The sequence below is a fragment of the Haliotis rubra genome, unplaced genomic scaffold (assembly GCF_003918875.1).
Source record: "Haliotis rubra isolate DU_JTF1 unplaced genomic scaffold, ASM391887v1 Scf936, whole genome shotgun sequence".
NCBI lineage: Eukaryota > Metazoa > Mollusca > Gastropoda > Lepetellida > Haliotidae > Haliotis > Haliotis rubra.
Genome location: NW_025767675.1, coordinates 91,988 through 115,255, shown reverse-complemented (window position 1 = coordinate 115,255; position 23,268 = coordinate 91,988). Strand labels below are relative to the sequence as shown.

The window sequence follows — 23,268 nt, the reverse complement described above, 5'->3', positions numbered from 1 at the left end:
AACCCATTTAAATTGAAAAGGAGCCCCAGTGAGACCAGAGATTCAGGGAACCTGAGGAAATCTAGACTTGCTTCATTTAGGGCTTCAGCACTGCAGGGAGGGCCAAGCATTGGGGAGAATAATGTGGTTCAGGGACTGTGAGACGGACTAGTGTAGGAGGGAGTGTGTGAAGGCGAATGCACCGGCTGTCCGTGCCTGTATCTAGGTGTAAGGTGTCTGTGAAGCCGAGTTTACCAGCTGTCCGTGCATGTATCTTGGTGTAGGGTGTCTGTGAAGGCGAGTGTTCGTGCATGTATCTAGGTGTAGGGTGTATCTTGGTATCTAGGTGTAGGGTGTCTGTGAAGCCGAGTGCACCAGCTGTCCGTGCATGTATCTTGGTGTAGGGTGAAATACAATAAAAAGGAGCCCAGGGACTTTTCAGAACTGTGGAAATCTAGACTTGTCACATCTTCTAGACTTTCTTAGATATATTTGCTTCAGGGTCTGTATGACAGACTATCATTCCCAATGAGAGTGGGCAATTGCAGTCGTTGAGTTTGCAAGATGCGATTCATGAGGCCAAAAGCACTTTTAGATATTTAAATACATTAATGATAACAAGTAAAGTATAGAAAACTAACACGTCATTGAAACAAATGCCTAGTATGGATTGACATACATGGGTAGGGGGGACGGTTTTCTGGTGTCGGTGAGAGACGGACCCGTCAATAAAAGCTGCCTCTAAGATGACCACCGCTACCACAATTCAAATGTAGTTAAGTTTTGAAAGCAATCAGGAACTGTTTATGAAAAAACGCATGTGCAGACATACAGAATTGTAATGAAAGCAACAAACAATTATCGACAGCAGGCGTGTAATTTACGTTATGTCAGATTGTATTACCGACAACTTAAAACTAGAAACTGTTACAATATCAAATTGAGTGAGTGTTTGAGTTAAAATATAGTCACTTTGGCATATATTTCAGCCATATCGTGACTAAAACAGTTAATATGTAACTAGTTTATAATGTTTTTATATCAAATCTGTCGCCAAAGGACAGTAAACAACTAGCATATCACAGTTAGAGATTTAAAACTAGCATTGAACTTAAACAATCATATACTATATAGTACAATACAATATAAAAGCTGGCTATAGATCACAGCAACAGAAGGTAGACCACCATACTAGGGCCATGGGGACTTGCAGTACATTTGCTTCCTGCATGGGCCCTAGCTGGATTTACATCATCCCTTCAGCTGTTAGCAATTTAGATGTAACTAGCCATACATTAAACAAGTGGAGAGTTTAAATTTACTTTGAATGTTTGGGGACTTACGTACCCTCTCAGGAGGACAATAATTTTACAGTGTTACAATACCAAAAAATTAATGATATAGTTTAGACAACAAGCAGGTTATGTCTACGAGAGATACAGGTTAGTTGAACACAGACCAGTAATGTTCATTTTAAAGACCGATGTTTTAAGAGCGTAATCATACGTGACGGTGATGATCTTGTAACGTTGTGGGAAGCGTTATGAACCAACATTTCTTTCTATAGTTTAATACAGCATCGACGCAGATAGACAGCCTCAGAACCCGGATGATCACTTTAGATAAACAAAATGTAATTCGTTTTGTAATTTACGTTTAATTGACAGTTAGAATGGTCCATGACGTTACGTGGGAAACCCCAAAACACCAACCATCACGTGTTGGTAACCGTTTGAATTTCTGCATGCGAGCAGAGCAATGCTCATTCTATGGATTCCATTGTCGATCATGCCACTTTTTGACCCTAACGTAAATTACTAAAGGTGTAAGGTACATTTCATACGAATATTTCTGTCGGAATCATTACTTAAGATGATAAAACGTTTTAACATGTTGATGAAATTGAAGAGTACGTTTTCTCAACTATACAGATTGTTCTTTAATTTACTCTAAATAAGGATAGATCCAAAAGTAAACAAATGTTTTATTCCAATGTCTCATTGTGTAATTGTTGCTTGTAGATATCTCAATGTTGCACGGTTGTCTCGGCCATGTTTTCAGAAAAATGTTACATATGTGGAGCAAAGATTTTTTCTGTTTTTGTCATCTATGGCGTTTGATCAAAATTCAGTCTTTGAATTTAACAAGAACGTAAGTAACAACGTAATATACGTCACGTAGTAGAACTGTAAGATGGTCAAGGTGTTTAACAGTTAAAGCCAAAATATATTCATTTCCATTTGGTATGATTCCATGGCGTTTTCGTGAAAGAGAACGTTTTATTTTCAGGCTTCTGATTTTAATCTTTGATACAGTGTAAATGTGCTATGCGTGGTTCAGTTAATTCTGGATCTTGAACAGGTATTATGTAGCGTCAACAGTGTGAAATACGCTTTACTGAGTACACATTCTTTATGCTTTTCAGATGTATTAATGGTTTCTTTATTCGATGTTTGAATCAAAACAAGAACAAAAGACTTCATTTTCTCGCGGTTTATGTTGATACTACTAGTTACCCATGAACGTAAATTACTTGGGCGCTTACGGGTACCTTACTTCAAACTAGTGCTGCAAGTTTATAATGTTCACTGAGTGCTGACAAAGTACCGACTGTTCATTTACAAGTTGTAGTTTTGGAAAATACACTTGTTTTTGTTGACTGAAGTGATTTTGGTTTCTTTCACTATCCTCTCTGAATTGTGCAGTTTCGGACTGAAGTCCGTAAGATAATTTAATATGAAGATAATCTGAAACTATATTGGTATTCTTAGAGTGTGTCCCATCAACGTAAGAGGCTCAGAGTAAATAGTCTGAAACAATTATTTTGTGAAATGAATTCTCTAACTATTCTCATATGCGCTGTTTTAATGTCTATAAATTATCATGAATTATTCGGGCCAGTAAGGTGTTTGAAGGGTTAGTGACATATTTGGGCCATTTGCCCCACTGACTAGTGACAGTTTGAATCTATTTCTAACACTGCCACCATGCAAAGCCCCCATCCCCCACTCCCCGCTGTCAGCTGACTGCCGTTCCCAGATATGTATTTCACCACTATATGTCATTACTCATTCCTATTTATAGCAATGTTTGATAGACCAGCTTGGCATTACTCCCCATTGTGCAATAACTTCAGAGCGGATGTCATCAGCTGGTCACTTGAACTAGGACGTTGCTTGTATAGCCTAGTCTGATTATTTCAACGGAGCACCAGAAATACCTCTAAACTATACGCATGCGTCTCAAACAGTTAACAGTACTGTCTAATTACAACAAGTCAATGAGGTTTTGCAGGAGACAGGATAAATCGCGAACAGAGGAGATTGAAAATGAGAGATTGTTTCGTACTATGTTTGTTGTGTAACTGATAAATGGTGACAGTGAGTGAATAATCTTGACCAGACACTCAAGATATTGACACCATGAGCATCCATCTACGCAATTTCGATACGATCATGACCTCATACTATAACCAATCCCCGAACCTTTATTCCTTTCGCATCCTCAGGACCAATTCCAATGAGTGAGTATGGTGTGACGCCACTTTGAGCAATATTCCAGCAATATTGCGACGGGGACACCAGATATGGGCTTCACTCATTGTACCCATGTGGGGAATCGATCCCGGGTCTTCGGCGTGACGAGCGAACGCTTTAACCACAAGGCTACCCCACCATCCCTTAAGACCAATCCGGCCTGGATTTTCACGGGTCCAAATACAACGAGTACGCGAACATCAGTACGGTATCATAGTGGTGGAACTACAAGCATTAATGAACTGAGCATTCATGATCAAAACATTATATGGAAACGTCGTTACCATATTCGTCAGTCTCATACAACATGGTTTTTCGCCCAAAACCTAGAGAATATATTTTTAAAAATCCAACTCGATCGAGTCTATCTGTCACGTTATGGTCAACGCTTTTCTCGGCTCCATTTGAATTTTAATTCAGTTTTGGAGATAACTTTTTAAATAAGATCATTTTGTTTCTGAGGCTTAGTTTTCATCTGCATACGACCTTGAACTTTGATGAAGCTAAGATTCTAAGATTAAGCGGACACTGATCTCCGGAAGATGGTTAGTAAGAAAATACAAAGTTAAATTTATAAAAAGAAAAATATTCTGGTTTTGGGGGGTTTTGTTTGTTTGTTGTTGTTGGGTTTTTTTTCCCAATTCAAATGGGTTTATTTATTCCTATCAAAATTATATATATTCAGGGACTAAGCGTTAGTGTAGCTACTAAACTGTAGAGTTGTAAGGTTTTACCAGAGTGTTACACGCTTAAGGTGTGTATAACTCTAGTCTAACACGCTGTGACATTTCACCAATACTGTTCAAACCTGAACTCACTCACCTACCAGTACAGACTTGCACGAGTCTCTATTATAATAATTATTAGTTTAGATGATAATTTCTAAAAAACATAAATATCACTCTAATAAACTGGCGTCCTTCTTCTTATCTAGACTTGCCTCTTTAAAGGATAGAATTACTATACAGACATGGGCTTAGCATTCAGTACAGCCTTGGAGCAAGGCTACTGCTAGTATTTCACATTGAGGAACGAGTTTTGAAGAGATCAATGTGAAAGCACAGTAAATTGAATCATGGATGAACGATATTTTCAATGGGTAAGTAATTAACCGAGTATCTGAAAGGGCGATAATATACTCCCTATAAACTTTGCGGAGGCAGAGACCTCGGAAATGATATCTTTTACTTCATTTCTTCGCGGACTTGATCATGCATGTTTTATGAATAAATTCTTGGCCAATTTTCTCACCGCTGATTTTATCATACCTCTTAAACTGGGTTAGTCACATCTTGATGTAGCCTAAATAATGTTTCCATGAGATGCCGTATCGATATGTGGTCTCTTTTCCCGTCAAGGAATTTGCAAACATTTTCATCTTTCAACAGCATAACAAGAATACCAATTTCCAACAAATTCAACTTTGGCTACACTGATTCCGATACCGGATATGCAATCCCCATCATTGCTCACGGAGCAGGCTTCTCTATAGAGTGTTCCCGTTGCACGCAAATGTCCATCCATTGATGCACCCATCTCCCTCTCAAATAAAGTACCATGCGAAATCAAAACCGTGCAGATCGGTTGCCATGACAACCAGTAATTGTCGAACTACTTCTAGGCGAAATGTAGAGGTAACATCATTATCAGGTAATATGATACACCAGGACTTATCCACCATACTGCATATCCTGATCATATTGAACATCACTGCTTGTCACCGTCCATTAAACCATGCGGTTAATACTCATGCAGTTGGTCTATGAACATGTGGACACTGTTTCAACAGCGGGGTAATCCTTGTTTGTTTTCAGCAACCCTGATACATTCTGTGTCTAGTTCCACATTGACAAGAATCTCTGGAGGGTGGGAGTTGTCATACCAATTACTGGATAACGCTTTCACTGCTGCTGAGAGATCCTAAAAGATCCTAAAACTTTTCTAACATTTGGCCTAGGACTGGAACATACCAAAGCGGCAGATAAGCAAACAAATATTCGGTGATCCTAGGAGGCGCTGCTGGTTGCGAGGTCGGGCCTTTCGCTTCCGCGGTGGGCGGTTCACTTATATTAGCGTCCCAGTTGCCGCTTTGCAGCATTTCGCTTCGGACGTTCACCCGGTAACATCTATCAAAGAGGAATAGCCAACATGAACAAGGTCATTTTCGCCGTCGTTGTTGTTGCAGGTAGGATTTGCTTTGCTGTGATTAATAACAGCTGTTAATGTCATATGGATTTCAACCGAAAAGGACATTTCTAACTGTTATATTTGTTTCATGCTATTTTGTTTCCTAAAGTCTGAAGTGTGCTGGTTTCAAACAGTCGGCCTGAAAAGTTGTACCGCGTGAACGTTGTAGACACATTCTTGTAGCGTCTTCTACCGGATCTTTGGAAGTGTTTCATTCATGAACATATACATGATTGGTCTAACGATGATGTATCCTAGTCATGCAACATTTTGTTAGAGACATTTTGAAAAACATAAGTAATTCTTTATTACAAAATTTGATGTTTGTGTCATTGATGAAGGACTGATATAATATACTACAAAATAATCTACTGGATCAGAGGAGTATATTTCATATTCTGGTTGTTAGCTTGTGGCAAGACAGATCTGTGTGAAAGCTTCATCGTGACTAATTTCGGCTAAACATTGCTCGCATAGCTTTACACTTGCCTTGGGCTACTTGATGGGGCCATGGTATATGACGGAGAGACTGAATAAGTAGGTAGAAGTGTAGTGAGACAGACGGACAGATATAGCTATACATACACAGATGCACAGACAGGTAGATATATGGTCAACCATATAAGACGACAGACCCAGGGATCCACTTGAACAGAAATTCACAGCCAATAAATAAGCATGTATAGGCATATATATTAGAGATATATACTTACAAATATAATTATATGATATACGTCCGACAGACCCAGAGATCCACTTGAACAGAAATTCACAGACAAATACACATGTATTGACATATATATTAGAGATGTATACTTACAAATGAAATGTGATTAGTTTCAGTGTACTTGTACGCAAGGGATCTATTATAAAAACCACTTGTACACATTTCCGTTATGACAGGAAAACATATTAAAGAGATATGATAAACGATGCAACACCATGCCAGAATATACTGAAAAACCGCTGTGGTGGAATCTTCCCAGGAGATCTTTGATTTGAAACACGCGTAATTTAACATGCTATGAGGGAGGGACAACCAATGTGGATTGAGTAGGAATTTTAATGCAGTGATGATATTGGTCTTGAAACCACGCGGCCAGAACTGATAGCCTTACAATAATGTAGAGAGGGCGGTACAGGAGGAAGTGGAGTTGATCTCAATCCTCAATGAGTTGTACAGCTGTACGTACACTCGTAGCCCTCTCGCTTGGTGTAAATATAGCACTGTCTCCAGATCCAGTTCATGGGCATTAAGACGCAATTTGAGACCTCCCTTTTGTTTGTTCGTTGTTTCACACCGCAATATTCTAGCCATATGAAGGAGGTCTGTTCTTGTCTCGGACTAAAGTAACTTACTGCTCAAATTTTCCCCAATAAATCTCAGCTTATGTTATTTTAGTCTGGGATTTTTCTGTATTGTAGCTCGTGAATGATTTGGACATTGAAAGGAAGATAATACAAAATACTGTCGAATCTCTGCGGAACAATTACACATTTTCTCTGAAGATTGTTACTCCATCACTTTTCAGTGGCCCATTCATATGATTAAAAGATAGTCGAGATAAGGTTTTCCTTCAACTGACAATGTATAATTCTTGCTACGGGAATATATATATAAATTTGGGAATCTTAGTAGAAGGCTGCTGAAAGTTGGTTTTCCGTTTCAAAACTACTGCTGTTGGAAAGTCTGTAGCGCGGATAAAGGACAATGGGGATATACTAGCCATAGGGTACGTTGCACTGAAACCATCCACATGGTGGTCACTGGTCTTCATTATGACATACTCCACTGCATTCAGAATGGTCACAACTTAGCCCAGACACCACACCAAACAGCAGTTTGTCGTGTATTAAGATGTAGTTGTTGGTAATAATGCAATACCCAAGTAGACCTTTCCGAAATGAGTCACTGTGATGTCTTTAGTGTTCCTGATAGGCAATTCATGTTCAATTTACGAAATGGGATCTGTTTGTCTAGGTTTCCGCTAACTGTCAGTAAAATAATTACAAAAAACATAATTTCAACCCCTTGCATAGTCTAAGGGCCAAATCTGAATTGTTTTGACATAGTCATATTGGACCACATGACCTTGTGACGCAAAAACACTGGCTTCAACGTAAACACTAGTCTGTCTCACAGTCCCTGAATCACATTATTTTCCCTACTGCCTAGCCCACCCTGAAATGCTAAAGCCCTAAATGAAGCAGGTCTAGATTTCTTCAGGTTCTGAATCTCACAGGGGTTCCTTTACAACTTAAATGGATTTATTGTAACTATTAAATATATCTATGTGTGTTCAGAGACTAAGGGTTAGTCTAGGTATATACCGCCACTGATTATATATTAAAGAATATAGTGTTAAGGCACTACCAGTGACGGCATTTACCTTGATACCCCAACATAATCGATTCCGATAGTCACAAAAGATGCGCTGAGCAGTTATGTGATAAAGTTCAAGACAATAATATGGAGCAAACATAAACATAGCTGCTAACGATTCGGATGTGTGTATATAATTATTCAAGGCATGGGATCCGATAAACCTAACGCATGGGGTCCCGTGGACGGGCAGCCATCTTGTTTTCCAGGGGGCGCTGGTGATGGTACTATAGGTACAGTTCCGGTTTCTCTCGTTTCTGTTTATCAATCGACTGTCCACTGGTAAAAGTTCAATTTTTCAAATGTGGAGACAGATAAATATATTTATGTAGATAGATTTATATACATCTACAATATGATGGATATGACGTACATGACGGATATGACGGATTGATGTTTTGCTCCTGTCTACTTGTTGCATGTTGAAATATTTGTCATGCTCGTTTCTAATATAACGCAATCAATTGCATCTAATTCAATTGATACGACAGTTCCGATCAATAAAACGATATGTTGCAGAATGGAGCCGTCCCAGGGTACGTTTCTGTATTCAGATTTTGACTAGGGTACAGATAAGATAAGATGTGATATTTATTGCATAGCATTCTATGACGAAACAGTGGCAATATGCACAAATTAAGAACATACAGATTGGTCAAGTCATCTATAAAACTCGAAAATTACCTATTTCATTGTAAAAACAAAGCTCATCGATCACATTTTTCAAAACTACGTTTAAGTAATCATAAACTCAAAATTGAAACTGGAAGATATACAAAACCTGCAACCCCATTAGAACAACGTCTCTGTGAAATGTGCAGTGTCTTAGACGATGAGCAACACCATATAATATCATGTACCAAGTATAACGAAGAAAGGGAATCACTTATACACACAATGCTTTATTATGAGCAAGAATTTACTACACTCTCAAAAAAAGAACAATTCCTAATAATTTTCACGAACAGAAGTCCTGAATTAATTTCCAAAATATGTCACCATCTTTACAACTTTAAATGAATTTTATATCTTACCAAAGTCTCCTCATATATTATTTCCATGTCATTATACCACATGATTTCTAAAAATTGTTATAATATACATCATTTATGTGTGAAATGTATCTATATTTCTTGTACCTACTGTGTAAATATTTGTAGCTTATAGAATATTGCCACTGTTTCTTCATGGAATGCTATGCAATAAATATCTTTATCTTTATCTTTATGCTATAAACTACAAATATACATGTACATATATGTAGTACCCGTGCCGACAACGACTCCATCAGCTTTACAAACAGATACATTGCATACTTAGAATACACCCAGGCCGAAGGACCAGTAAATCCTGGCAGGCAGACAGTCTTACAGACAGATACAACAGGCAGACAGGAGGACTTTCATATTCAACACTAATGGTTCCGACAATTGCCATGTACTAGATCAATGTTTTTCGTGAGACCCCTCTCTGTGGTAATGGCCCCAGATGGAGATGCGCCCCACTGTTTAGCCACATCACGAGGTACTATGGCAATCCTTTCATCAGACGCCGTTTCCTTCTGAAGTAGCGTGTGCAGCAACCAAAGAGTTTGTTTCGTTCATCCGGCTGTAATACGTCACAGAACGGTTTCCTCTGCGCTTATATGAACGATAACACTTGGTTTAGTTTTGAAAGACAGGAACCCAAGAAGGCACAGCCAATTAGCAAGTCACTTTATGAAAATTGCGACAAATGTATTAATACACACACCAAACATCCTCGTATGCAGGAACACAAAGCCAGCTGTATACAACTACTACCCAACTAGTTCATTGAAACATCATTGATAAGCAAGCACACACACACACACACACACACACACATACAATAAAAAAAAAACCCCCAAAAAAAAAACAAACAAAAACACAAAAAAACAGGCACACATAAACGGTAACATGCAAGTATATAAATAAAACTCTTTTAACATATATTCTGTTTAAGACCATATCGGAACATGGTCTCTTATTATCCCGTGTCTATCGGAGAACGAGGCACACCCAGCGCTGTTAGATACGACCTGATTCTAAGCAGGTCATACCGCCTATTTCAAGCACTGAGTGAGTTCAGTTTCGCCAGCCAGTTGTGCGGTGCGTTGCCTTGAGGTCTTGATCCAACATCAAGGCTGCCGTAGGAGACAGAAACTAGTTCATCGGCATTTTTTACATCTTATCACTTCTATATGGGATTTGTTGATCAGTTGCAATAAATTTGCGTCATTTACACACTAGAAGTGGTATTTCCTTGACCATTGGTGATGGTCACACCAGACAAGCAAATCTTGCTTGTTTGGATATAAGGTGTTTTGGAAGCTTACGTTTAATAATATATACTGAATCAAGTATCACTTACAGACAATTTTGTCGACGTACGGTCATAAGTTCAGATAGATCGTTATTACAATCCTGTAGAATTATAAGTCCATTGGATATTTCACCAATCCTGATTTATCAAAATATCTGGTTTAATATTCGAAGAAATATATTCGAACTGTTCCACACAGACTAAAATATACGAGAACATGCAGTTCATTTGTGGAACATACATATAAATATACATATTAATACACGGCCGAGTTGGGGATATCTGACGTTCTGGTTATAACACGACTTTGAAACATTCTTGCATCTATTTCGTTAAACAGCTTCATAAAGTTACACCAACAGACACAGTGTAAAGAATGAAATGGATTTTGGAATGTACTTTGTATTGGAATACTGGAAGATAAATTAAAATGAGATAAATTTATAGACACGCCTCCACTCTAACTTGCGGAGACATTAATAACCAGCTGTCACTGATGTATGTCACATTTGAGCTAAGCTCTGTTGATGACCACTCCATCACTCGCTCAAAGACACATGCCCCTGGGGGATAAAGGTTTACTTTGAAGCATATTGTCTAGGTTATGGATAGTAAGAACAAGTTGCCTCTATGATATATGGTGTCATATACTGTCCCTGTATCAAGACTTGCTTATTATGGGCATAGAATCAGTATACATCCACACACTAAGAAGGACAAGGCTAGAGGCACATTAGACTAACGCTTAGTCTCTGAATATATATAAATGTTACATTACCAAATAATCCCATTTAAATTGAAAAGGAGCCCCGGTGAGATTGGAGATGATCCTGAGAAGATCTAGACTTGTTTCCTTTAGAGCTTACCATTGCAGGGAGGGTTAGGCAGTCGAGACAATAATGTGGTTCAGAGACTGTGAAAAAGACTGTCCGCACTCCTGCATTGTGGCATGCACAGGTGCCGGGGAACGATGAGACATACCTAGACCAGGAACGGATTATTTATATTCTTATGAGGCACAACAGAACACCATGAGAAGAACAAAACATATATATTCGGATTAATTTTGATATTTGTCATGTATATCATTATCCAAAAGCCCCCAGCAATGTCTATGTTCACAAATATTATACGGTACCACTAGTCTCTTCAGCAACGACTGTAAGTTACCAATCCAGACTCCATTCCAAAACTCACTCCATACTTTACACAAAGCCACACCAACATCGGTATGATGCATATAATCTTGACTGCCTCGTCACACAATACCTTTTCCATTTCCATGTGTTTCCAGATTTTTGTGGTACAACAAAATTATTTATGAAAAAAAACCCTATGACAGTTGCGGTCTGGTCAACAAAACTAATCTTATATGTATCACAAACATTCTGTTCCTTTCTACTTTACGCCGATTCAGCACATGTATGCGCTGATGATAAACAATATATGTCAACAAACATTGCAACTGTACACATCTTACCATATTCTCAAACTGGATGACAGAGCGCACATAAATGTAAATGTTGGAAGGATTTGGCTGTAGAATACTTAGTTCTGAGTCTCTGGGAGCCAGAGCTAGTCTGTCTAACCCAGAGCCTGTGTAGTGTGGAATGCGGTTCTGCTGCTACCAGACAGCCGACAAACCTGACCTTGAACTTTGCCCAACCTCCTTGCCCCACCTGTGGCGCACGGCCTGAGGGGGTTTGGCGTAAACACATTTTTAGTGGCGGTTTGACACCATTCACTGTGTATCACTGCTGAATAATTCGCCCCTAATTTCTAGTAGCCGAAAAACAACGAAACTATGTTAAATACCTTATACCACGATACACAAATATTTTCCATACACGAAAAATGGAAGCAGTAGTTTAAGGAATATAATACTGAATAGATTTTTACAGATTTCTTGATAAAGCCCAAATATATAAAGGGGGTAACTGTCAGGTTGTAGATGCACAGAATAACGGTTTGGTTGTAGATACAGAGAGTAGCTCTCTAGGTGTAGATACAGGGATCAGCTGTCTGGTTGTAGATACAGGGATCAGCTGTCTGGTTGTAGATACAGGGATCAGCTGTCTCGTTGTAGATACAGGGACCAACTGTCCGGCTGTAGATACAGGGATCGGCTGTCTGGCTGTAGATATAGGGATCAGCTGTCTGGCTGTAGATACAGGGATCAGCTGTCCGGCTGTAGATACAGGGATCAGCTGTCTGGCTGTAGATATAGGGATCAGCTGTCTGGCTGTAGATACAGGGATTAGCTGTCTGGTTGTAGATACAGGGACCAACTATCTGGCTGTAGATACAGAGTGTAGCTCTCTAGGTGTAGATACAGGGACCAACTGTCTGGCTGTAGATACAGAGAGTAGCTCTCTAGGTGTAGATGCGGGGAATAGCTCAAATGTTCCAGCCACGTATGCATGGAGTAACGGACAGGTTGAAGATACAGGGACCAACTGTCTGGCTGTAGATACAGAGAGTAGCTCTCTAGGTGAAGATACAGGGACCAACTGTCCGGCTGTAGATACAGAGAGTAGCTCTCTAGGTGAAGATACAGGGACCAACTGTCTGGCTGTAGATACAGAGAGTAGGTCTCTAGGTGAAGATACAGGGACCAACTGTCTGGCTGTAGATACAGAGAGTAGGTCTCTAGGTGTAGATGCAGGGAATAGCTCAAAGGTTTCAGCTACATGAGTAACTGCAAGCTTGAAGATAAAGGGAGTAACTGTCAGGTTGTAGACATGGGGAATAGCTCAAATGTTCCAGCCACATATGCATGGAGTAGCGGACAGGTTGTAGATACAGGGACCAACTGTCTGGCTTTAGATACAGAGAGTAGGTCTCTAGGTGTAGATACAGGGAATAGCTCAAATGTTCCAGCTACATGGAGTAACTGCAAGCTTGAAGATAAAGGGAGTAACTGTCTGGTTGTAGGTGCAGAGAGTAGCCCTCTGGTTGTGGACATAAGGAATAGCTCAATAGCTCCAACTACATGGAGTAACTAACAGGTTCACTATGCATGGATCAACTGTCTGCTTAAAGATGCAAGGAAAGGCTGACATGTCGTAGCTACATGGAGTAACTTAGTCTGTTATACAGACCCTGACGAAACCCCACGCAAGTCTAGAAAATGTGGCAAGTCTAGATTTCCACACCTTCCTGAAAATGAAGAAAGTCTCAGGGCTCCTTTTTATCATATTTTGGTTTTCTTTCACTATGAGCCCTTTTTCTGTAAAAATGTTCATTTCAGAGACTAGTTGTTAGTCTAGGAGTAACTGACAGGCTGTAGATACAGAGAGTAACTATCGTGTTGCAGATGCAGGGAGGAGCTGGCAGGTTCTAGATACTGCCTGGGTGTATAACTATCTGGTTGGATAGACAGGTTGTAGTAAATACGGATTGTAGCATGCATGGAGTAGCTGTCTGGTTGTAGTTACAGGGTTAAATTGATAGGTCAAGTTCAAGATAACTGTCAGGTTCAAGATTCATGGCATAACCGACAGGTTCAAGATACAGGAAGTGGCTGACAGGTTGTAGATAGAGGAATAGACTAACAACTAGTCTCTGAAATGAACATATGTTACAGAAAAATGCTCATAGATACATGGAGTAACTGGCAGGTTCAAGATACATGGGGTGACTGGCAGGTTCAAGATACAGGGGGTGACTGGCAGGTTCAAGATACATGCAGTAACTGGCGGTTTCCAGCTACATGGAGTAACTGACAGGTTCAAGATGCATGGAGTATCTGACAGGTTCAAGATGCATGGAGTATCGGACAGGTTCAAGTTGCATGGAGTATCTGACAGGTTCAAGATGCATGGAGTAACTGACAGGTTCAAGATGCATGGAGTAACTGACAGGTTCAGGTTATGTGGAGTAACTGACAGGTTCAGGTTACATGGAGCAACTGACAGGTGCAAGATATATGGAGTAACTGACAGGTTCCAGCTACATGGAATAACTGACAGGTTCAAGATGCATGGAGTAACTGACAGGTTCAAGATATATGGAGTAACTGACAGGTTCAGGTTACATGGAGTAACTGACAGGTGCAAGATATATGGAGTAACTGACATGTTCCAGCTACATGGAGTAACTGACAGGTTCAAGATGCATGGAGTAACTGACAGGTTCCAGCTACATGAAGTAAATGACAGGTTCAGGTTATGTGGAGTAACTGGCAGGTTCCAGCTACATGGAGTAACTGACAGGTTCAAGATGCATGGAGTATCTTACAGGCACAAGATGCATGGAGTAACTGGCATGTTCAAGATATATGGAGTAACTGACAGGTTCCAGCTACATGGAGTAACTGGGAGGTTCAAGATGCATGGAGTAACTGACAGGTTCCAGCTACATGGAGTCACTGACAGGTTCCAGCTACATGGAGTAAATGACAGGTTCAGGTTACGTGGAGTAACTGGCAGGTTCAAGATGCATGGCGTATCTGACAGGCACAAGATGCATGGAGTAACTTGCAAGTTCCAGTTACATGGAGTAAATGACAGGTGCAAGATATATGGAGTAACTGACAGGTTCACGATGCATGGAGTATCTGACAGGCACAAGATGCATGGAGAAACTGACAGGTTCAAGATATATGGAGTAACTGACAGGTTCAAGATATATGGAGTAACATACAGGTTCAAGATGCATGGAGTAACTGGCAGGTTCCAGATGCATGGAGTAACTGACATGTTCCAGCTTCATGGATTATCTGACAGGTTCAAGATGCATGGAGTAACTGGCAGGTTCCAGCTACATGGAGTAACTGACAGGTTCAAGATATATGGAGTAACTGACAGGTTCAAGATGCATGGAGTAACTGGCAGGTTCCAGCTACATGGAGTAACTGACAGGTTCAAGATATATGGAGTAACTGACAGGTTCAAGATGCATGGAGTAACTGGCAGGTTCAAGATGCATGGAGTATCTGACAGGTTCAAGATGCATGGAGTAACTGACAGGTTCAAGATGCATGGAGTAACTGACAGGTTCCAGCTACATGGGAATAACTGACAGGTGCAAGATATATGGAGTAACTGACAGGTTCAAATTACAGGGAGTAGCAATTGACAGGTTGTAAATACAGGGATTAGCTGTCAGGTTGTAGGTAGATGGTACTGCTGACATGTTCCAGGTACAGATGACTTACTGGAGGAGTTTCACGATACATTGACTATCTGTCAGGCTGTAGATAGAGTGAATAAACTGACAGATTCATATATGTTGTAACTGTTTGTTTGTAGATACAAGGAGTAACTGGTTCCAGATACATGTAGTATATACATCATACATCCATGACTTTAGTGACAACTGAAGAAATAACGTGCAGAATTCAACAGGTGTTATAAATGTTACGTTTTGATAAGCAGTTCGTCACACAAGTGATTTTTCATTTTGTTTTTAAATTCTGACACTATATTTTCAAAGTAACCTAAATGTACTATACATCTGTTATCCAAGCAGCTAGTCGGTTGCAGCAGAGATACCAGTCGTCATAGATTGACAGAAAACATTTACCTATAATATTCTATCCCTTATTAAATATGTCCCTCAGCCAGTGCTTTGAGTCACCATACATGTTAATTTATTGATTCATTTCCAAAGTTTGATACCATTTATATAGCTCTTAAAACAAGCAGCCAATTACAGAGATTTGTCTCAACAAATCATACTGACTACCAAAGAGGATGTATATGATACATTAATAGAATTATAGGACATATGAATCTTCTTCTTTACGTAATAATATGTTGACAATATATTTTCCCTTACATGCATCTATTATTTAGCTTTACCTTTATATCCTGATTTCCATTCAACAGTTCACGGAGGCATCTGTTGCATTATCTCTTTGTTAGGAATCAATATGGCAAAGTAAATATGTTTTTAATCAAATATTGTTATGATAACATAAATTCGAATTTAAGCCATAATCATTCCATTTAGATATTATTATGGTTATGCATTTATTTATATTTGACATCACATGTAACATATTATACTTATGTATAATGACTGGTAAACGTGTAATGTAATATTAAAGTAATAATATCGTACAAAATATCAGTGAAAAGTCCTTAATGCAGATATCTAATGACGTAAAAAACTAAAAACATTGATATTATTGCCTTTTTGTGTGTGTGTGAGAGAAAAAATGATGACGTTAATTACTACTTGTGTGTGAGAAAATATATTTACAAAGGAAACATAAAAAGCTAGGTCTAAATATGAAATATGAGCTTTGCTATATTATTGTTTCTCCCTTCTCTCCGTTATATACCTGCGAAATATTTGTGTTGCTGTCAAAAATCCATATATGTACGTTGCATACAAGACCTTCACATTTCATGTAATGTATCGACTACCCGCCGTACTGAATTGCATGCATATAACCTTATATGAAAGAGATTTGAACTTGTATACAATGAAAATACACCCCAGGTTTAACATTGTGATATTTAGACATCTTGTGCAAAACTTAAATTACCGATTGTAAAACGACAAAACCTAAATGAACGATCAGCTGATTCCACCGCCTCGCTTCGAACGGGGAGTGAGTGAGGGGGGTAGTTTTACGCCGCACTCAGTAATATTCCAGGTATATGGCGGCGGTCTGTAAATAATCAATTGATAATCGTCTGATAATAATGATTGATCTAGGAACCATGGGACAAATATTTCAGGAAATAACGCTTGATAGATAATCGTTTCGGGGAAAACATAAACTGTCCATGCACCATCGTAAACGTTATCGGTGAAGTTGAAGGCCATACTGGTAAACTGTCTGTAGGCGTAATATTTAGTAACACGTACAGCTCGCGTCGCACATACGACATGCCCTGTCAGTTGACCGTCCGGATCGGCGTATCTTGCGGGCTAGTGAAGGGCAGATAACTTTAAAAAGATCGCCCATTAGTTACGACCTACTTTTCGTTTGGCAACCAACGTTAGTGCTTTCTAGTTTTAGAGTTACCTCCACCAAAATTAAGTGTATGACTTTTCTCCGACAGGTCTGGTTAGCAGCTGTTTTGCTGCCTGCGACTTTGGTGCCATAGGGAAATGCTCAGATGAATTGGGAAAAAAATCTGGTGGCCAACAAGACAAGTCAAGCCTCTGCAGGTACCTATACAAAGCTTTCATTGTCTCAGTTATTTTAGTAAATATGTCTTAAGTTTTCATCAAAGTCAAAATTCAAGGTTAAAAGCTGATCAAAGTCAGAATATGAATATACCAAGAAAACAGTGACTCTTCATCTTCTCAAGTTGTGTTTATTGACAACCTGCATTCATTTTTCTCAAATAAAATTGCTTAAAAATTCTGGGTGGCAATTGTCCTAACTATTATAGCAAAAATAACTGGGTGGCAATTGTCCTGTGTGGCAATTGCCCTAATTGTCCGGGTGGCAATTGTCCGGGTAGCAATTGTCCTGTGTGGCAATTGTCCGGGTGGCAATTGCCCTGGTCCAGCATCTATCTATGCATTTTGTAACGCTGTCTTTGTTAGCTATACCTTCACATTCACTTGTCTTGTCCCTGCACATTTGCTTTTGCTATCAAATTACTGTGTATTTTTTTTAATGCATACTCGTTCGCTGTCTACTTGTTTTGAAAAATTAACTTTAGATGAAAATGATTTGAAGTTACACATTGGTTGCATCATTGACATTTAGGTCCCCGTAACAACATTGTCTGAGCAAATTATGTTATAATTCACTCTTTAATTTCAATATACAACCTCCGATGCGGATGCTTGTTCTCAGTACATACAGCCATTGTTTGCACACTCTTTCAGATGGTAACCGTTCACCATATGTCCCTGTTCCTGTGCTACCCGTAAATTGTACCTGTTGTCAGTACTTGCACACTCTTTCAGATGGTAATTGTTCTTGGTAACTGTTCACTCAATGCTCCTGTTTCTATTCCTCTTCGTAAATTGTACCTCTTGTCAATACTTGCACACTCTTTCAGATGGTAACTGTTCTTGGTAACCGTTCACCCAATGTCCCTGTTCCTGTACTACCCGTAAATTGTACCTGTTGTCAGTACTTGCACACTCTTTCAGATGGTAATTGTTCTTGGTAACTGTTCACTCAATGCTCCTGTTTCTATTCCTCTTCGTAAATTGTACCTCTTGTCAATACTTGCACACTCTTTCAGATGGTAACTGTTCTTGGTAACCGTTCACCCAATGTCCCTGTTCCTGTACTACCCATTGTCCTTGTTTTCAGTACTTGCACACTCTTTCAGATGGTAACTGTTCACCTAATGCCCCTGTTTTCAGTACTTGCACACTCATTCTTATGGTAACTGTTCACCCAATGCCCCTTTCAGATGGTTGTTCACCTACTGCCCCTGTTTTCACTACTTGCACACTCATTCTTATGGTAACTGTTCACCCAATATCCCTGTTTGCAGTACTTGCACACTCTTTCAGATGGTAACTGTTCACCTAATGCCCCTGTTTTCACTACTTGCACACTCATTCTTATGGTAACTGTTCACCCAATATCCCTGTTTTCAGTACATTCACACTCTTTCAGATGGTAACTGTTCACCCATTGTCCTTGTTTTCAGTACTTGCACACTCTTTCAGATGGTAACTGTTCACCTAATGCCCCTGTTTTCACTACTTGCACATTCATTCTTATGGTAACTGTTCACCCAATATCCCTGTTTGCAGTACTTGCACACTCTTTCAGATGGTAACTGTTCACCTAATGCCCCTGTTTTCACTTCACTACTTGCACACTCATTCTTATGATGTAACTGTTCACCCCTTGTTTTCAGTACTTGCACACTTTCAGATGGTAACTCACCTGCCCCTGTTTCACTACTTGCACACTCTTCTTATGGTAACTGTTCACCCAATATCCCTGTTTTCACTACTTGGACACTCTGATGGTGTTCTTATGGTAACTGTTCACCTAATGCCCCTGTTTTCAGTACTTGCACACTCTTTCAGATGGTAACTGTTCACCCAATATCCTTGTTTTCAGTACATTCACACTCTTTCAGATGGTAACTGTTCTTGCTTACTGTTCACCCAATGCCCCTGTTTTCACCACTTGCACACTCTTTCTGCTGGTAACTGTTCACCCAATGACGGGAAATGTATAAGATTGCTAAATATGAAAAAAATATAAAAAGGTTACATATGAACATACTCACCATATCCTGAATAAAACTTTGACAAGTTCTGTTCGTTTGCCAACAGAATTTACGGCGAGTTCAAAAGCTGCTTGGGATCTATGAAAGACTGTGATCTTTCTGATACACTGAAAACTATGGAAAGTAGTCTGAAGCAGTCAAGCGGTGTTGACTTAGGCACATGTAAGTATTGTATAATCCTTGTAAGGTCTTCAGGGACAATCTGTGAAACCCATTTCCGAGATATTGCAGGATCATTGCTAAACGTTGAGTACAATATGTGTTATGTATGAGATCACATGCAGCAAAATGGACGACATGTCATTATTCATCAATCACATTGACCATCTTACAAGTGTTGAATATAATGAACTCCAGTCATTTCACTGGTCAATTGACAACCGTGAGTTGGAATATTGTAAAGGTCATCAGGCACTTACGAATTCCAGCTATTGTTCTGGGTATCAGGCAAATTCCTGGCATTGTACTAGCCACGTGGCAACCGTCAGCTCCAGTCATTGTTCTAGCCCACTGACAATCATGATATCCAGTCATTGCCCTGGCCATCTGGCAATCATGAACTCCAGTCATTGCACTGGCCATCTGGCAATCATGAACTCCAGTCATTGCACTGGCCATCTGGCAATCATGAACTCCAGTCATTGCACTGGCCATCTGACAATCATGAACTCCAGTCATTGCACTGGCCATCTGGCAATCATGAACTCCAGTCATTGCAATCTGGCAATCATGAACTCCAGCAATCATGAACTCCAGTCATTGCACTGGCCATCTGACAATCATGAACTCCAGTCAGTGCATGGCCATCTGGCAATCATGAACTCCAGTCATTGCACTGGCCATATGACAATCATGAACTCCAGTCATTGCATGGCCATCTGGCAATCATGAACTGGCAATCAGTCAGTGCATGGCCATCTGGCAATCATGAACTCCAGTCATTGCACTGGCCATCTGGCAATCATGAACTCCAGTCATTGCACTGGCCATCTGGCAATCATGAACTCCAGTCATTGCACTGGCCATCTGGCAATCATGAACTCCAGTCATTGCACTGGCCATCTGGCAATCATGAACTCCAGTCATTGCACTGGCCATCTGGCAATCATGAACTCCAGTCATTGCACTGGCAATCATGAACTCCAGTCATTGCACTGGGCCATCATCTGGCAATCATGAACTCCAGTCATTGCCCTGGCCATCTGGCAATCATGAACTCCAGTCAATCCATCTGGCAACTCCAGTCATTGCATGGCCATCTGGCAATCATGAACTCCAGTCATTGCACTGGCCATCTGGCAATCATGAACTCCAGTCATTGCACTGGCCATCTGGCAATCATGAACTCCAGTCATTACCCTGGCCATCTGGCAATCATGAACTCCAGTCATTGCACTGGCCATCTGGCAATCATGAACTCCAGTCATTGCACTGGCCATATCTGGCAATCATGAACTCCAGTCATTGCAATCATGAACTCCAGTCATTGGCCCTGGCCATCAATCATGGCAATCATGATCTGGCAATCTCCAGTCATTGCATTGCAATCATGAACTCCAGGCCATGGCCATCTGGCAATCATGAACTCCAGTCATTGCACTGGCCATCTGGCAATCATGAACTCCAGTCATTGCACTGGCCATCTGGCAATCATGAACTCCAGTCATTGCACTGGCCATCTGGCAATCATGAACTCCAGTCATTGCACTGGTCATCTGGCAATCATGAACTCCAGTCATTGCACTGGCCATCTGGCAATCATGAACTCCAGTCATTGTGAAGATCATCAGGTAATCATGATTTCCAAATACTGTACTGATCATCTAGAAACAATGAGCTGCAGACATTGCGGTGGCCATCTGACAGTCAAGAGTAGCAGTTATTGTACTGGTCACGTGACAACAATGAGTTCAAGCAATTGTATTCATTATGTATCAATTATGAGCGCCAATCTTTGTACTGGTAATCTCGCAATACTTATTTCCATTGCTTCAGGTTAACCCTTAACCAAAGTCTCTCTGACGACCTCTAGCCAGTATATTGATTTTTCCATAGAGAGGCAATTTTAATGTATTTAATCATTGTAACTTGTATTTTATGTCCACTTGCAGTCGTTGATGGCTTAATGGTCTTATAATTATGTTTAATAATAATATAACCATGTGCATTTTCGCAAAAAGAGTAGTTATTGAGTTCGCAAGGGAATTATGGAACCAGATCTACTTTAATTCCAAGTATACTTGTTCGATTTAAACATGGCGTCTTTACATTGTTGTTCCAAGGACTGCTAGAAAATACAAAAGAGAATTTAATCATTTCGTAAATATACAAATAAAACAGTTTTGGTTACTGGATTCCATCAGTTCCGCATAACGTAGTTTTTTTATAAATTACAAACTATTAGGAACTTCCTGCTTTCGCAAAGATTAGTGATCATTTCCACATGCAATTTCACACTTGTGTTTATGTTTATGTGGAGATGTCAAATTAAATGACTAAACTGTCAACCGTAAAATCAATGGGGTGGGGCCGGGGTAGCCTAGTGGTTAAAGCGTTCCGCAGACCCGGGTTCGATTCCCCACATGGGTACAATGTGTGACGCCCATTTCTGGTGTCCCCCGCCGTGATATTGCTGGAATATTGCTAAAAGCGGCGTTAAACCAAAGTAACTCACTTAAAATCAAACATAGATGACTTTTGCAAATTTCGGGATCCGCTGCCGACTGTCTACATGTTGCATATATTAATGATGATCGGGAATCTAGACGTTTCTCCTCTATATTCCAGGCTCCGCTGGGACGATGGTTCAAGTGTCCATAGCCTGTGTCCTCCTGGCCCTGTTTGCGTCCATGTTTACGAGATAATTACATCCACCGAGTGTCTTAGTCCACTTCTGTCTTGTTCTACCATGTCACTTTTATAACTACAATAATTAGTCAACATGTCTGCTTTAGTCAGTAAATTCAGCGGCCAGATAAACGTTTTTCTACTCAACAAAGTAACGTCTTCGAAGTGTCTGTCATCATACACTATAATAAAATGTTTTTATAAGTTTATTTCATTTTTTTCTCTTGTTTCTACATTATGACTTCGTCATAACCGATTATGTCAGACTATTGCATGTGAAAGGGAGCTGTGGGGTAGCCTCGTGGTTAAAGCGTTCGCTCGTCTCGCCGAGGACCCGGGTTCCATTCCCCACAAGGGTTCAATGTGTGAAGCCCATTTCTGGTGTCCCCTGCCGTGATATTGCTTGAATATTGCTAAAAGCGGCGTAAAACCATACTCACTCACTGTATGTGAAAGGTGTCAGTCAAACCGGCACACAAGTTCCATTTACAATCTGCGTTGCATTCTGACCTACACACAGAATTGATGGTATCCAAACTGTTATTCTACCTTACCGATATAACAAAAACCTCGGACTCAGTCTCAATCCACGTGATATCGTCTTGAGCAAACACACACACCAATCGACAAAACGGAAAACACAAATCTTTTTAAAATAGTATTACATATTGACTTTGCTTTTGAAATTGTTAACAGGGCTTTGATTTGTTGATAAATGTCTAATACTGCAGGGTAAGCAATGTATGTTGCTCAATGTGGTTGGTTAAAAAAAAATTATGATACACTTAAGGAATAAGATGGACATAAATACTGTTTC

At 39.9% G+C, this 23,268-nt stretch overlaps 1 protein-coding gene across 1 annotated transcript; it reads left to right on the top strand.

The window, feature by feature from the left end:
* The first annotated feature begins 5,544 nt into the window (after nucleotides 1-5,544).
* Nucleotides 5,545-22,660, top strand: LOC124264675. The gene is made up of 4 exons (XM_046699432.1): nucleotides 5,545-5,700; nucleotides 17,448-17,556; nucleotides 19,651-19,766; nucleotides 22,392-22,660. The coding sequence occupies exons 1-4, from the start codon at nucleotides 5,664-5,666 to the stop codon at nucleotides 22,466-22,468; spliced, it is 339 nt and encodes a 112-aa protein (XP_046555388.1). The 5' UTR covers nucleotides 5,545-5,663; the 3' UTR covers nucleotides 22,469-22,660.
* Nucleotides 22,661-23,268: the final 608 nt, after the last annotated feature.

Bases quoted from the DNA above. Each gene is read 5' to 3' on its own strand.
- LOC124264675 (XM_046699432.1), top strand. From the start codon at position 5,664: ATGAACAAGGTCATTTTCGCCGTCGTTGTTGTTGCAG. The intron at 5,701-17,447 runs GTAGGATTTGCT...TTTCTCCGACAG, and splicing joins CGCCGTCGTTGTTGTTGCAG to GTCTGGTTAGCAGCTGTTTT. The intron at 17,557-19,650 runs GTACCTATACAA...GTTTGCCAACAG, and splicing joins GACAAGTCAAGCCTCTGCAG to AATTTACGGCGAGTTCAAAA.